The sequence below is a fragment of the Microtus ochrogaster genome, unplaced genomic scaffold (genome assembly GCF_000317375.1).
Source record: "Microtus ochrogaster isolate Prairie Vole_2 unplaced genomic scaffold, MicOch1.0 UNK8, whole genome shotgun sequence".
In the NCBI taxonomy this organism is placed as follows: Eukaryota; Metazoa; Chordata; class Mammalia; order Rodentia; family Cricetidae; genus Microtus; species Microtus ochrogaster.
In genome coordinates, this window is record NW_004949106.1 from 7452373 (window position 1) to 7468947 (window position 16575).

A 16575-nucleotide genomic window follows, 5' to 3' on the forward strand; every position below is an offset into this window, starting at 1 on the left:
TAGAAACTGGGCTATTTCAAAGAAAAGCCCTCAGTATTTCATAATGCTACTTCCCAAGAAAATTGTCTAGCTGATTACAACTTATAGACTACTTAGCATCTTTTTTGGACAGGATTTTTTTTCGTGATTGCTGATATTAACAAAAACTGTATTTTACCTTACCAGAAATACCTATAATAGCTTCTGAATCCTATTACCAATATGAATGTTGCTTCTTTAGTTTTACCTTGAGGCATCCCCACTAAAAATGCACAGACAAATACTTATTTTTATAACACTTGAAATAATGTCTATTTTTAGGGGGCTAATACAGCTGGCTTCATTCATTTTACCTTTGCTAGGGTTCTATAGCTACTTTCTTATCTTCATTTTAGGATGTATGGCGACAAAACCTTGGCATAGTCTTGGCTCCAAAGCTTTGTAGAGAGCAGTCCAGCATACTGCAGAGAAAGTTCTGCAGAAAATAACCAGGCTAGCTAAGGATAAAACAATTATATTTTATTTATTATAAGGAGAAAAACTCACAAAACAGGAAACGAGAAATCCAAACACAGTAATGGGGGGGGTAAGACGTAGAGTGTGTGCACACAGAGATGCACACCTTTATACCTGGGTCCCAGCAAAGCCACGCCTTAACTAAGTAAGACCCACCTCTTAAAGATTATTGGCTAACAAGGCTTTCCCCCCTCATCTCCCCCTTTTGTCTAAACAAGAGCCATCCAAACCCAATACAAAACTCTATACAATAAAAACAGATATTAAGTATAGAATTGCAAACAGCATGAGCAATATTAAGCTAATACAGGGGAGCATGTCTTATTTTCTGCTAGCTTTGGCCACGGATAGCACACCACTTCAAAAAGGCACAGACGCTGGTGTGCACTTAGGATTCTCCAGATCAGCTGTTCTGCTGGATCAGCCTGTCCTGTTCTTCGCATCACGGGATGCCAGGAGGCTGGCACCTCAGCTGGAGCCAGATAAACTACAGATTCACTATGTCTGCTAGGTGGCAGGCTGTCCCGGAAGTTCCTCAAATGGCTTCTTATCCCTGGCAAACCTAATACTCGTCCATGTTTGAAACCTTGGGACTCCAAGAATGTGAAGCAAGTACCGTGTACAAGTACTGGTTCATCTTTTTTTTTTTGTTGTTTGTTTGTTTGTCTGTTTTTTTTTGAGACAGGGTTTCTCTGTGGCTTTGGAGCCTGTCCTGGAACTAGCTTTGTAGACCAGGCTGGTCTCGAACTCACAGAGATCCGCCTGCCTCTGCCTCCCGAGTGCTGGGATTAAAGGCGTGCGCCACCATCGCCCGGCTGGTTCATCTTTGGTGGGCACTGATCATCACTTTGATCGTCTCCTGAAGCAGAGGCCAGTACAGAAGATGAAGACATGTCAAGAGGGAGGTCAGCTATCAGCTATTGGAAGCTATTGGTAGCTATGAGCTACCGAGAGCCATGTCCGGAGACAGCACAGTGACATAGGGCAAATTCAAGAGTAAATTATGAATAAAAGAGCTTGCTTCTTCAGTCACCAAGAAAGCATGCCGTCAAATGTCCATAGCTTTTCCTATCTAATATGAAGAGTACTTCAGCATTATTTTAAAACAATTCTCACATGAACGAAGTTGGGAACTATGGTGGTTTGAATAAAAATGACCCCCAGAGGCCCAGAGGGCATAGCACTATTAGGTGTGCCCTTATTGGAGGTGTGTCACAAGAGGGTGGGCTTTGAGGACTTAGACACTCAAGCCTGGCCAAGGTCACTTTTACTCCCGCAGATCCAAAGGGAGAACGCTCAGCTACCTCTCCAGCACCACGCTGCCATGCCTCCAACTGTGATAATGGACTGAACCTCTGAACTGTAAGCCAGCCCCAATCAAATGGTTTCCTTCCTAAGAGTCGGTGTGGTCATGGTGTCTCTCCACAGCAACAGAAACCCTAAGACAGAAACTTATGCTTTTAAGCAGGACTGGAAAGGCTCCTGTTTGTCTGCTTCTGTAACTTTCTATATGTGAAGAACATTTTTTTTCATATGAATAAAACATGCTTCCTGTTTTATCATTTGGTTTTGATTGTATTCTATAAATGTAGTCAAAATTTATCAGTCTTTCCTTTAACGCTTATATATCTGGAGCCATTTTCTCCTCTATTCTCAAGCACTGGGGGAGTGTAAGACTTTTTTTTTTTTTTTTTTTGGTTTTTGGAGACAGGGTTTCTCTGTAGCTTTGGTGCCTGTCCTGGAACTAGCTCTTGTAGACCAGGCTGGCCTCGAACTTCCAGAGATCCGCCTGCCTCTGCCTCCCAAGTGCTGGGATTAAAGGTGTGCGCCACCACCGCCCGGATTTTAAAATGTGTGTAAGGGTTCGTGGCAATGGCGCTATACTAACGCTTAAAGTCCACATTTCCCTTGCTGGCGTACTGTGATACTTGACTGTAGACCGGATTAATTAGATCTGTGCACAGTTAACATACTAATCCCGGGTGAAATGCTGAAGTCTGTGCTTCTCTCCTCCATCTGCCCCTCTGCCTAGAGAATTTAGTAACTAACCACAATCCTGTCTCTGCCAGAGCCCTACCCAGTGCGCCAGCAGGAGCCTCAATGCATCAATACCACTCAGCAGTTAAATTACAGGGATTTGTGTATGGGGTTTTGTCATTATCTCCGCGTATGATCTCAGGCAAATATACTGTATCTTTCTAATGAAGATACCACCTCCGTCACGGGGTCATTTTATAAAGTACCGAAATGTAAGGAATTTGCCAGCCAGCATAGAACTTGGCGTATTGTCAGTGCTCAATAAATTAGTCTATTACAGGGAAGAATCCTTAATCCCCAAGTGATAAGAACGTATGCTAATGGGATGTGATTAATGCAGAAACAATTCCACCGGCCGTGAAGCTGCTCAAGGTTGTGAGCAAACACACACAGAGGGGTAAACTTTGCTGAGTAAGCAATGTGGGTATTCTAGGTATGCCAACTGAATACAGCCTATCAGCGAATGCTATGAAAACACAGAACAGCACAGGGTGTTTGTTACACACGCCATACATGCACACACACACACACACACACACACACACACACACACACACACAGTCTGGGAATCGAGCAGAGGACCTGTACTGAAAACTCTGAAGTTTTTAGGCAATGCTCCACTCTCAACTTTCCATCCCAGACTGGATGCCCTGTCCTACCACAGGGTCCTAGCTGAGACCTCCAGCGGTCAGAGTGTTGTGTCCGTCCCCCGTCCCTCTGCCACTACTAAGCAGGTCCTCTATATTCTGTCTCCAGTTCAGCACTGTCTGCCCCGAGGGCTTGGGCCTCCAGGTAGGAATCTAAAACTATAAATCCCTTTAAACTGAATTTTTTTTTTTTTTTTTTTGGTTTTTCGAGACAGGGTTTCTCTGTAGCTTTGGAGCCTGTCCTGGAACTACCTCTTGTAGACCAGGCTGGTCTCGAACTCACAGAGATCCGCCTGCCTCTGCCTCCCGAGTGCTGGGATTAAAGGCGTGCGCCACAACCGCCCGGCTAAGTGCTTTTCTATATCAGGGAAAGGGGCAAAAACTTAAGACTTATTCCCTGGAGTTGGGCACGGTCGTTCATGCCGTAGAAGGGGGAAAGAAGATCAAGAGTTCAATGCCAGTCTGGGCTGCATACGCCCACCCCCCCAAAAAAAAAGCTTTTTTTTAAATTCACGGAAATCTCCGAATATTCAGTTGGATATTGTCTGAATTCTTTCCAAATGGCATGGAGAAATGATAACATTTGTCTTACTTCCTATAGCCATAAGGGCCTTTGTGTTTGTTGAGTCTTGGATATAGAGATGCTTTGTACAAATTGGCTCGGATTCCTCAGAAGGCCCCACTGTCCTAAGCTAGGTTCGTGTCATGGCTTTGGTAAACGGAAGACTCAAATCAAGAGCTCTTCCGCTCAAAACCATGCTTTCACGTTACATTCTGACATGTGAGTTTTGATATGCAAAGTTCATACAACGGCATGAAACAGCCATTTGTCATAAAACACCACTGAGGACTAGATTAGCTCCTAAGAGCAACTTCAGGCTCTACTTCCTTCTCAACAAAAGGCATCTTTAGTGACGGTTTTCACTAATCCTAGGACTTGCCAGTAGAGGCTGGAGAGAGGACTCGGTGGTTAAGAGCACTTGCTGCTCTTGCAGCGAACCTGGGTTCAGTTCTCAGCACCCAAATGGCAGCCAACAACCATGTCCAACTGCAGTTCCAGGGTATCTGGTGCCCTTCTCACCTCCGCGGGCACCGGTCACACATAGGATGGATGCTTAGCTAAACATTAGGTAAAACACAATTTGAAAAACCGTCTTGGCGGTCTTGCTTTTGTTTTTCGAACAGCGTTTCTCTGTAGCTTTGGAGCCTGTCCTGGAACTAGCTCTTGTAGACCAGGCTGGCCTTGAACTCACAGAGCCACCTGCCTCTGCCTCCCAAGTGCTGGGATTAAAGGCGCGCGCCACCACCGCCCGGCTTCCAAGCCTGTTTTTATACTCATTTTTTCACATTGAGTTGAGTGACAGGAGTTTGAGATGCCACATTCACTTCCTGAGCAAAGCTTTAAAAAAAATGTGCTTTAAGTTTTAACCTCCTTTTCAGGGAGGAAAAGTCAGTTTTAACTAGATAGAGGTCAGTGAGCCCATGCTACTCCTCCGTAGAGATCTTTTCTTATGTTGGGCAGCTCTAGGCCAGCCTGAGCCACAGTAAAAACTCCTCTCAGGAAGATCTGAGCTCAGCTTTGGTGTAATTTGAGGGATTCTGTTTGAACCAAATTTACAATTTCCAGCATTCCTATGTAGAGGGCCTAATGATCTCTATTCAGAAATGCTTGTTTCAGGCCGTCATCAGTCTGTGCTTTAGAGAAACATCCTTCTAAATACATCTTTCCCTGTTCAATACAATTTCTATATTCTAGATTTACACAGAAGGAAATGAGAAAACAATCCTAAAGTCACGCTGTCACTGTGAAAGGGAGATGAGCAAGGACAGGAGAGAAAGATGTCCAAGTGTTTGATGCAGGGTCTTCCCGACCCACTTCCAGGTCAGAGGGCAGTTCACAGTGCTAAAAAGCTCCATGTATGTTATCTGAGCTTTACCTGACGTGTATTCAAGGTTACTCCATAGTCAGTCTGTGAACAAGAAAGCTAGCCTAGCTTGAATCCAGATGGGAATGAATTTTAAATACCAATGACATTTAACTTTATCTGGAAATGGTAGGCACGGGGTTTTTTTTTGTTTTGTTTTGTTTTTTGTTTTTTTTTTTTTATGCATGCCAATAGCCCCTCAGTGTGTGTTAAAACGTCTGTGGAATCTAAGATACTACCAGTGAACTGTCAGCTCGCCCTCAATGCTCTGGGCACACCCTAACGTTTTGGGTTGTATATCTTGACTCTTCAAAGGACTTCAACACCTATTGGCTGAAATGTTAAATGTTATTACACTGAACACCTCATAAAGGTTAAGAAAAAAAAATTCTTCAGGTCTGTTATCGTGCACAAATGCTTGTTAGTAAATTAATGGAATTGATTTTGACTCTGTGTTCTGTGACTTCAGAATTATCAGGTCTTTGTTCATTCAGAAACCTGACTATAGCCTTTGAATCCAAATTCTAGCATATTCTCAATAAACCAAACTTCAAGGCAGCTAGAGAAATATGCCTAGAAAACCATTTTCTAGCTTCTTCCTTGGGTGATGGGCTGTTTCCAAAGGTCACAATATGACGTCAGCAGAAGCATGCCTCAAGTGTCAATCATTAGAGCTGCTTTGTGAACTGTTTAACTGCTCCCAGTACAACCCCCATCTAGGGCCTTGGCGTGTGAGGACCTCACTAGCCAATTCTCTCTGCCCTCAACCCCCTCCTGCCGTCCCTGTAACAGAAAATGACTGCTACCACCTGACCCTCGTCTATTAACAAGAATCAGCCTCCCAGCAGACACAGGTGAGGGCCTCAGTGAGCTTAGCACTTGGCATACGCTTGTTTGGGAAAAGTGTTGTTGCTTCCGGGGCTTCCCAGTCATCGCTGGAACCTCAAGAGTCACACACACAGCTTGGCTTCACGCCAGCAGCCAGCATGCTAATGACACCCAAGAAGGAAAGCATTTCGGCACCACGCGTCAGAGCCTCTGTAAATGGAAACTGTGGTGCTCGTTTGTACTACCGGACCGCACAGCTTAAAATATATAGATGGCGAGTTAACCTTTAAACCACACTCTAAAAGCAATCACTCTTCAAGTTTTAACACCACGCTACTAAGACTGGAGAAAGAGTCTAAGGGAGTGGGTACGGTATAGGAAAGCTGGGGTGGTTAAGTGCTTCTGTGAAGGCAAACTTGAGTGTTTGGCTATCTGGACATTTTTGGACCTTTTGTGTTTTGGACCACTTTGTGGCAACTCTGAGCACATGGCCAGGACAAAAGGGACAAACTGGCCTGATCATACATTGTTGCTCCACTCCAGAACTGCTCCTGGAAACAATGGGGACCCAACCCTAGAAATACGTTTCTACACTAATGGTTTTTGTTCCACTGGGTCTTGTTGAAAGGTGTATTAACACTGGTAGCTGGCGGACGGCGTCAGAGGAGGAAGGCAGACACTTTCTTCCATCACTTCCTGACGAGTGGCAGCCAAGCAGACTGGGAAGGCAATTAGTCACTACTGTTTGGATGTCACTTTGCTTTGGTTTTGGAAGTGTTCCTTAAGAAAAAAGAAACTTGTTAATACATCAAACCACATAAACATGTCAAATTACTGAGAGACGCGTCATTCAAAAGTAAAATCTTAGGCCATGTTCTACTTAATCTCAGTATCGCAGAGCGTGCAGACACTTCCACACGGAGCCTGGTATTCCCTCTATTAACATTCTGATCAGATGAGATCCGACTGAGCATTTACCGGAAGTCACTGTCATTTCCTACATCCAAGTCCTAACTCCTCAGGAGGACCACTGTTTTCCCTAATCGCGACTTGCCTGGGTGCCACAGGTTAGAAAAAAAATGCAGTTAGAATGGAGGGTCCAACGAGCCACACCTTACCATACTTCAATCTGTCAAAGTTCAAATCCTTCTTTAGAATGACCTTCAACACCACATCTTCCCACACACTGCTGCTCTTACCTCTTAAAGTGTCAACATTAACTTGTAAATTATCTTTATTTAAAACATCTGTCATTACAAAACACAAGCTTACTTTTACTCTTAGGTAACTTTTTTTTTTTTGAAGCACTCAGCAGTGTAGACAAAAATCATAAAAAAAAAAAATCACAAAATAAAATTAGCTATAATTATTAACGTAGGAACAAATGACCAACTGTCTATAACATCAAGGCCCTGCACCTATAAACCATAGGTAAATTCCCTGCAGTTCCTCAACTGTTATCATAAGCTCCACGAGGAGCCTAATACATTGCAAACTGAAAATCTGGTAAACGAATGAGAGCAAAACCCCGCACAGACTGTACCGAAATGCTACAGAACCTGAATAGAAACTTAGTTATTGGACCGTGTGTGAGGTGAGGGGAGAGCTGGGGAGCAGCCAGACCAAAGCTAATGCAGCTTCAGGGAACCAGACTTTGTCTTCACAGAACAAGACATCAGGACACACAGCCCCCACCCTACCATCTGCAATCGAGGTCCATACTTGTTAAGCCATTTATCCTCGCTTATGAGGCTGTGATTTGGGTTTGGAAACTAAAGCGCATACACACTCCTCTAGAAGAGAGGCCGTGCCCATCCCAGGGTTTTTCTTTCTACCTGATGACCTGTAATAGGTCGTCACGTGGCTGTCATTTATCTACACGTGTTTTGTTTCTAGTAAAACCAGCCAGGGGTGCTGGTGCAAGACTTCACCACAGCACCTGGGCGAGGGAGACAGGAAGCTCTGGAGTTCAGAGACCCACCTGGTCTATGAGTTCCCACCCAGCCACGGCTACAGGAGACCCTATCTCCGAAGGACTGCAGCTATTGCGGTGTGATAAGTCCCTCCAGTTCCACGTGATCGTTTCAAAGAGAAAACATTCAAGGACTCCGCTGTAAACTTTTCTTCAATGTTTGTAACAAATGGTAAGAACATTATCTTCAACAGTTTTCCTCTAAAGATAACTTGTTATATATTACACGTTTTATTCCATAATTCCGATAAAGAATCTGGGTCTCTGGTAATTAACCAAGAATGTAGGATGATTCCGTCCTTGGACAAATCTTAACGGCAGGCCAGTCACTCCAGGCAGTCAGTCACGGCTGGGTCACAAGCACTCAAACTGCTGCCAGCACTGGTCAGGCTTCTGGCTGGGGTGGACATCACTTCAGCTGGACATAGCCCAGTTTAAGACAAAAGAACATTTTCCATGAAATGCTATGGCAGAAGACTCACCACGGCTATATAAGGCTGGTGTCTTAAGTAACTCACCCTTGAAACAGGGACAGGTTTTCAAGTGATACCCAGTAAGTTCTGGCTCTAAAAATAAATGTTCCTGCTTTCAGAGTTCCTATTCTTCAATAGGAAGGATGTAACCGAGCAGCTTAATGCTTGCAGTAAAAAAAACCAACCATTCTTAACAAACCAAAAATATACAAGGAAACCCGTAAGAGACAAACTTTTCACAGTTAGCAATGAAAAAGTGCACTAAGTGTTCAAGTAGGGCAGGTAGTTTAGCAACTACATGTGTCTCTTTGGTTCAGGTCATCTTTTAAAGGCTCTCCTTGGATCCCTGGCATTACTGATTGTGGTCATGACTGTCTGACTACTACGAGCTCCTGGTAGCTGGGGATTGATGGGGTCCCGGCCATTGCTTCTACCAGTATATGGAAGATGATATACTCTTGATTCAGGGCCAGTCTGGATACCATTTCCTGCGATAAGAATTCAAAAAAATTAGCATCATTTTCAGAAGTGGTCTATATTGTGCTACAGAAACACAATCATTTAAGGTCTTACACACAGTAAAAGCTTATAAATATCACAGGAAACAAACACTTTTATTCTATAAGGAAAAAGTGGGCTCTGGGCCTCTGTTTTACCAAATACATGACCTCGGTACTGAATGAACAGAAGGAAGAAAACCTAATGAGCAATAAAATTAGGAATAGAGTATAAAAAAAATCATTAACTGCCTGTATGTAAATCAGAGGAGAGGCAGAGAACTGTTTGAGAACTAGGGCTTGACTCAAACACAGTGTTCCAATGTGATCAAACTATTGGCAGACAGATTTTCCACAAGGTGAGCTGGTTACAAAAGCCTTCAGCTGCCCTAATGAACTCCATTCACAGAAGGATGCTTCCCAAAAGACACAGGCTCCGGCAATCACCGGTGAGGTCTGCGGGAGAAAGGCTGCTCTGTCTCACCAGCTGCTACTCTACAGCACCATTTTCCTGGACAGGTCCCAGTGCGCCAGAAGACCTAGCAATTCTGCACAGATTATAAACAGCCACTACATCATATGCATTTGTAAACACAGAAAAATAAAAGATCTGTCTGAGAGTTACCAAAAATAGTCTTCTTACTAATCAAGAGAGCAGGGTTTAAATACAGAGGGTGCTCAACACTTGGCCTGGACAAGCACGCTCTAACTTCTGCAGAATCACTTATCTGAGTATTCCTGCTTACACTAGAGTTCCCATCTAACACAAAATTAGAATTTTCCCTTTACGTTTTTCATAGTTCCCGGAATACTTGCACGTCATCACAAACATGGACAAAGTCTTACCCAGTGGTCCAAACGCACTGACACTCGCTTTATCCTTCTCATTCTGCACCTGAAACAAGTTTTAAGTTCGGCAAATGAAGACAGAAGTAACACACGTAGAATATATATATATATATATATTACTTTTAAGGCTTCAAAAGTGGTTTTCCACGATATTTAATGATTTGTCTAAGTCCATGCAATGTTAAGGCATTCAGAAATCTTACCCAAGCTTCTTAATAGCTTTTATTACACCCAGTATTTCCTGATTATTACTTTTACTCTGCAAAATACTAAACAGCACCTCTATCTATTGTTACAAAGCATACGGACTCACAGAATCTATGGAATAAAAGCTACTTTAGAGATTTCTTCTGTCGAGCCAGGGTCTCATAGTCAGTTCCCAACTCGTCAAACTCACTATGTAGCTAAGGATGACTTTGACCTTTCCTCCTATCTCCAACCTCCTGAGAAACAGGACTTCAGGCCTGTACCACCATGCCAGTCTGGTAAAGAACTGGGGAGCGGAGCCCGGGGGGGCAGAGCCCAGGCCGTCATGCAAGCTTGGCAAGAAATCTATCTGTTGAGCCAAATCCTCAAGATTGTTTCACAATTCCTTTCATCACAGTTAGGACATCAGAGGTTTAGCCTACCGACAGAATTAACTCAATCATAACAATATACCATGTACTTGGATTAATTACCGTTTTGTTCTGCTGCCCTCTGTAATCTGGGTTTGGCTCACTGAAATTCGGCACTTCTGAATACACCATACAAAATCTGCAACAAAGCAAAGGCCAAGTAGAATGATTTCCAAACGTTTTTTTTGTATAACCTCCTTAACTTACAAGAATGAAAACCTTCGGTGTCAAAGAATTACCTTAACATTAGCAAGCTAATCCAATTAATTTGTGATTAAAAAAAATCCCCTAAAGCCGGGCGATGGTGGCGCACGCCTTTAATCCCAGCACTCGGGAGGCAGAGGCAGGCAGATCTCTGTGAGTTCGAGACCAGCCTGGTCTACAGAGCTAGTTCCAGGACAGGCTCCAAAGCCACAGAGAAACCCTGTCTCGAAAAACCAAAAAAAAAAAACCAAAAAAAAAAAAATCCCCTAAATAACTATATCCCGAATTAACACCCAATTATTTGATTCTCTCAAAATCCCTCTTGTTCACCATGAGTCTGCAAAGAGAATCAAAGGCAAAGAATAACTTCTACATGACTAAGACAGATAATTGGCTATCAAGCCACACGTCAGCCCAGGGCTTCTGTAACTGACAACACAACTTGGCACCCTGTTGACACAGGGTTTCCTTAGCTCTTCAACTCTAAAAAGAAACTAGACCCAATCTGGAACCGTCTTAAATTGACCCCGACAAAGACGAGCCACCAGTGAGTGGGTGACTTCCTGTGGTTCTTCCCTGAGCTCATCTCCACTACTGTAACATCTCCCTATGCATGACATCTAGCCAGATCCTGTAATCCCTAACACAGGACACTAAAGGAAGGGCCGGCCCCACTGGGGCTGCTCAACACACCTGAGTACTGACCGGGTTTAATCCAGTGACTCCCTACAGCAGGACTCAAGTGTGCAAGGCTAAGGAGGCATTTAGAGTTTGCACCAATTATTCTGCTGACATTATTGGAAACTTAGTCACACAAGATGCATTCCAATACTCACTCTCCAATCTTTTGAAGTTCACCGCCCCTTCCAGTATAAAGAGTCAGGCATCCTTTCCACATTGATGCATACCTGGGGGGGGGGGGGGGAACAGATCGGGTTTTCATAAGAACATAGAGCTCTATTTCATTTCCAGTGTGTTTCTGTGTTAGATACAAGTGCAAATCAACCTTTCTACCCACCGTGTCGAGTCAAATGCAGCCCGTGTAACTCTTCTGAGAAATGATACAAAGAAAATTCTACTGCCACATTATGACATAATCATCTCAACTATAACCCGAGGAGAAAATGTTGAGCACTGCTACAGACTGAACCTAGGCCTTCCTTACATACACTCAGAAAGCACTCAGCCACTAAGCGAGGCTCCCAGATCCTGTTTTTAATAAAAGCCTTATATTCAGACAGCTCCCTAAACTGTGCAGGCTGGGCTTGACCTTGCTCTGACACCCAGTAACCCTAGCCACTTCCTGTAGCAGCCTGGGGAGGAACTGGAAAGCCAGGCATGGGGCTAGCTAAAGGAAGGCGAGCTGACCTGACCGGGAAGGCTGAATCAGGAAGAACTCGACAGAGACACTCAATTTCCGCTGCCAGAAGCTCCTCCTCAGAACCCGCTTTAACTCCTCTGTTGCCTGGCTTTACTCTCCCTTCCTCTTCCCCTTAACTGAGCTCCACACGGAGAAGTCTACAGAGTGTAGAAAATGCGTGTTTGCCTCTAAACGTGCAATGCAGACGATCTTACAAGAGTCCCTTCTGCTGAAATGAGGTGCCTGTGTTTTAAAATAATTTTAACTGCAGTCCAAGAGTTCGAGAAAGTGTAACATTTTCTTCTAAAAGATAATGTGGAGAACTTGATCAATGAGAGCAAGTCCTCACTGACAGGAAAGCGGCTGCCCCTGTGCCAACTACTGATAATTTAGGCACAGCAGTGTGTGCTTCCCCAGAACACCACGTCTCTCGCCTCCAGAATCAGACCAAAGTCTGGGTTTTCAATGTTTCTTTGTTCAACCACCAAGGTTACCTCATGGCTTAAATATGGCCTATAATAGATATTTACTGCTATCATTATTGTTGTGGTTGTTATGGTCTTCACCATAGCCTCCAAAGAAGGAATTCTTCTTGGCCGAAGTGACAAAGATGGAATGTTGTGTCACAATGACTCAGTGCTTGAGAATAAGATGTCTGAGTCCTGACTCTCACTTCCTGCTTTGATGACACTCTACCTCACTTCCTGAAAATGCTGCAAGGCCTGCACCACAGTGTCAAAGAGCTCCTGCCCGGGGAACTTAAGGCTTCTCTGAGCCAACATCAACTGCCAACTATCTTCCTGGTAGTGACCAATAAAATCAGTACAATTCTCATCACGTAGGCTTTCAGATTTCTAAGATTCTTTTCTGGCCTTTTCTTAAGACTAACATTTGGGGAAAAGAGTAAAAGTTGATGAAAAACAGTGCTCCACCTCTGTGGCCAACTAAACGGTCTGAAGGTATCAGACACCCTCTGCCACTTGCTGTGTATTTGGGGGTTTGGGGGAGGGGGTAAGAACACTGATCATTTCCACAATCATTTGAGACACGGTCTTCACCTTTTCTGAATACAAATATGATCACAGAAAATGTTAAGTTCAAGCTAGGACTCAGATGGCAGAATGCTTGCCTGGCATGCAGGAGGCCTCTGGCTCATCCCCAGGACATTTGGGTACATGCCTGTAATCCCACCACCTGGGCGGTGGAGGTAGGTAGGTCAGAGGTTCAAGCTCTTTCTCCTGGACATCTTAAAGTTCAAAAACAACCTGGAATATACAGGAGACACTGTTTCCAAAAAAGGAAGATAAAAGAGCAAAATTCCCAGCTACTGAGTTTATGCCCATACCACCTAAACAAAAACTGTTGACAGGACTTCAAGGGACTAAAAAGGGAAGGATTTGGAAGACATTGTATCAAATGTATGGACCAATTATAAAGGCAGTGCAGTCTTAATCGCCTACTAAAAAGGCTCACGAACTCACATGAAGAAGTATTTCTAAAAAATACAACGAACTTTTCCAATTGGAGGTGAGGAGTTAGTTCTGTACCTGAAATACGTTTAGCCGCAAAAGGTGAGCTGAGTCCAATTCTGCCCACCAAAAACAGCTCACAGCTTCTTGAAGTAGCCCATGGAAGAGCCAGGCAACTTAAGAACTTTGAGAACTTGGCTGGACCCCATAACCCGGCCAACCCCACACCTAACCCCAATTTATGCACACCTACCCTCTGGTCAACCGAATAATATCCCCGGTCTGTATGAGCCCTCCGATCTCATCCCACACAGAAATAGTGATGCTGCCCGTTCTATCAGCTACTTTGCAGGATCTCACTTCATGGCCGTCTTTGGTTTTGGTCACGCGTCCTGTGAAGATTTATAAAAATCCAAAGGTGTGGGGGAGAGATGTGTTAGATAACAAGGCCGTTCGGGGCAGCTTCCTCACCCTCCTAGGACACGGTACAGGACTGGCTTCTGTCCCGGGGTAGGAGCCAAGTCCGGCCTAGGGCGGCTGGGAGCACGTGGGGGTGCGGGAGGGGGTGGGGGTGGGGGATGAGAAGTCCGAGCGCTCGAGGGCGTGGGGCGGGCTGCGGACCCCACTTACCTATCTCCAGAACAATAAAGACGACATTTAAGTTTTTCAGTCCGGCCTTAATGTCTTTTATAAAAAGCGGAGGGTCGTTGACCCCAAGCATACTGAGGCAGGTGCGGCTACGCGGGGCAAAGCTTCCCACCCTCCGGGGCCAAGGGGCAGAGCCGGGGGAGGGGGAGCAACCTGGAGCGGGGCTGGTGACCGGGGTCAGAAGAGGTTAGGCAAGAGCCGGGGAGACCAGCCCTGGAGGCACCAAGCCAAAAGGAAGGAAAAAAAAAAACAAAAAACAGCTCACAAGTTCCAAAATCAAAAAGACGACGCACTCCGCACACCGAGTGGGCGGCGAGCAAACAAGGGTGCGGACTGCAGCCGCCTGGGCTAAGGGAAAGAGGCAGCCGGGGACCGCCCGGCCCGAGTCTCGCTGTCCCTGGCACAACACACGCACGCACGCGCGTGCCCCTTCGGGCTCAGGCTCCGGGAAAAGACCGAGACAGCAAAACGGCAAAGCAGCCGATCAAACGCGCAGCCAGCGACTGCCGAGCGCGCCCTCCGACCGCCTTTATTACGCCCTCGCTCCGCCCATTTTATGGCGTCACGCGACGTCGCCACGCCCATCAGCCCGCCTATCGGGGAAGCTCGGAGCGCCCAGGCCCAGCGCGGCCGCTCTAAGCCACGCCCAGGCCGCGAAAGGCACGCCCCCGACGCTCGGCCACACCTTCCTCTCCCCGGCCTGCTAGCACAGGTCTTCCGGGTTTCGACCGAGCCGGGGTTTGGCCACTCGCACAGAGCTTGGGCTTCTTGTCCCTGCCCTCGGGGGACTTCAGTCCTTCAGCCTGGCCCTTTCGCACCGCGATCCCGCGGAACGCTGCCGTCTCGGACCCCGTGGGTAGAGCAAGTGTGCGGTTGAGAAGGAAACAGGGCTCGGGAGAGTGGGCGAGCGGGACCGAGGAGCCAGGCCCGAGCTTCCCACCCGAAGGGAGCTCGCCCACCAACTTCCCTCCTTTAGGCGTGTTTAAAATTGGGATCCAGTAAAACGAGGTTGTCTCTTACAGTAACTTGTAAGCCTCTTTGCATGCTAAAAATAATAATAATAATAATATAATAATAATAATAATAATAATAATAGAGCAAGGTGTGGCCAGAAGTTTGGAGAGGTGGCTAACCATTTCCGGAATTCTCAACCATTTGCCCTCCTAAAGAATTGGGCTGAACCATGGTGGCTCATGTCTTTAATCCCAGCACTTGGGAGGCAGAGATGGGCACATTTTACAGAGGCAGTGCCAACACAGGCTTCAAAGCTACACAGGGAAACCCTGTCTTAGAAAACCAAATTAATTAATTAATTAAGGGAGACTGCTCAGAATTATATACACATTTTATAAAGAGGACCTGAATACTTGAACCAGGCCCAGCACGGGTCTGGACCAGATGGGGTCCCATCGCCCAAAGGGGAAGTGGGCACATGCTCCCATCCCAAACCCAGAAGCTACCTCCGACCCACAACTGCTCACAAATGAAAAGTTCTCTCCAACAGAGTCTCTCTGGTGATACAAACCACTCTTGAGGCCAGGCCCTATGCCCAGCAGTAGGTGACCAACACAAAACCAGCCCCGTGGCATTTGGGGATGTTCATTGTCAGGGCTTTTCTTATTTTAACCTTAAAGGTCATTTTCATATATTTTATGGTTTCTGGTTCTGTGGTTTTGTGGGATTCCTGTGTGCAAATGTGTGTCTCTGTGGCCATAGGTGTTTCTTGTGCTTTTTCTTTGGCTCTTTTTTTCCCCATTTGTTTTCTTCTATTTGATTTATTTTATTTATTTTATTACTACTTTCCAGATGCCTGTTTGTTTTCTAACTAGAGAAAGAAAAGGTGTGGATTTGGATGGGAGGGGAGGTTGGGAGGACCTAGGAGGAGTTGGGGAAGGAAAACCATAATCAGACTATACTGTATGGGAAAAAAAGCTATATTCAATAAAAGAACACACACACACCCAAAAAAAAAAAAAGAGAAAAGAAAAGAAAGCCCTGTAAGAAGCAGAAGCTACTGTGGAGGCTGGCCCTGCCCTTCCCTGGCCTACCTCCCGGGACCTACTCTGCTCACCCTCTCTCATTTCCTCCCCCAGCACGGAGGTCCCCGCCCCCAACATGGCAGCCGCTTTCTCTCTAACCCAAAGGCTGCACTGAGAAACTGCAACAAGGAAAACACAGTTCAGTGGAGGGCAGTGGGTTTCGGCTACTCCTAAGTCAGTCCCCAAAGATAATGATTGACAGGAAAGAAAAAGGGAGAGAGAACATGCATGCTTTCAAAACACCGGTATGCATAAAAATCAATTTTTAAACATGCTTTGCTGTCCTCGCTGCCTAGCCATTAGCTGAAGTAATGTAACATACATTAAACATCTGTATCTGGAACTGTACACTTAAAGCACTTTGTATTCAGTTGTTCAATGATCTACATCTCATACACCCCAATTAAAGAGCTGGGATTTAAAACCTTATGATTATAAAAATTCTCTTATAAAACAAAACTCTAAAATGTGTATTTCTTTGTCTAAATGGATAATTGACTTTTTTTTTTTTTTTT

At 45.2% G+C, this 16575-nt stretch overlaps 1 protein-coding gene across 1 annotated transcript; it reads right to left on the reverse strand.

Moving 5' to 3' along the window:
• Positions 1-8044: 8044 nt before the first annotated feature.
• Nabp1 (nucleic acid binding protein 1) lies at positions 8045-14445 on the reverse strand. The gene is made up of 6 exons (XM_005366365.2): positions 14004-14445; positions 13627-13765; positions 11381-11452; positions 10404-10479; positions 9721-9769; positions 8045-8865 (listed from the first exon to the last, which is right to left on the reverse strand). Exons 1-6 carry the CDS (start codon positions 14092-14094, stop codon positions 8696-8698), a joined length of 597 nt encoding a protein of 198 aa, XP_005366422.1. The 5' UTR covers positions 14095-14445; the 3' UTR covers positions 8045-8695.
• Positions 14446-16575: the final 2130 nt, after the last annotated feature.

Bases quoted from the DNA above. Each gene is read 5' to 3' on its own strand.
- Nabp1 (XM_005366365.2), bottom strand. From the start codon at position 14,094: ATGCTTGGGGTCAACGACCCTCCGCTTTTTATAAAAGACATTAAGGCC. The intron at 13,766-14,003 runs GTAAGTGGGGTC...AAATCTTCACAG, and splicing joins CTTTATTGTTCTGGAGATAG to GACGCGTGACCAAAACCAAA. The intron at 11,453-13,626 runs GTAGGTGTGCAT...CCCCCCCCCCAG, and splicing joins ATTATTCGGTTGACCAGAGG to GTATGCATCAATGTGGAAAG.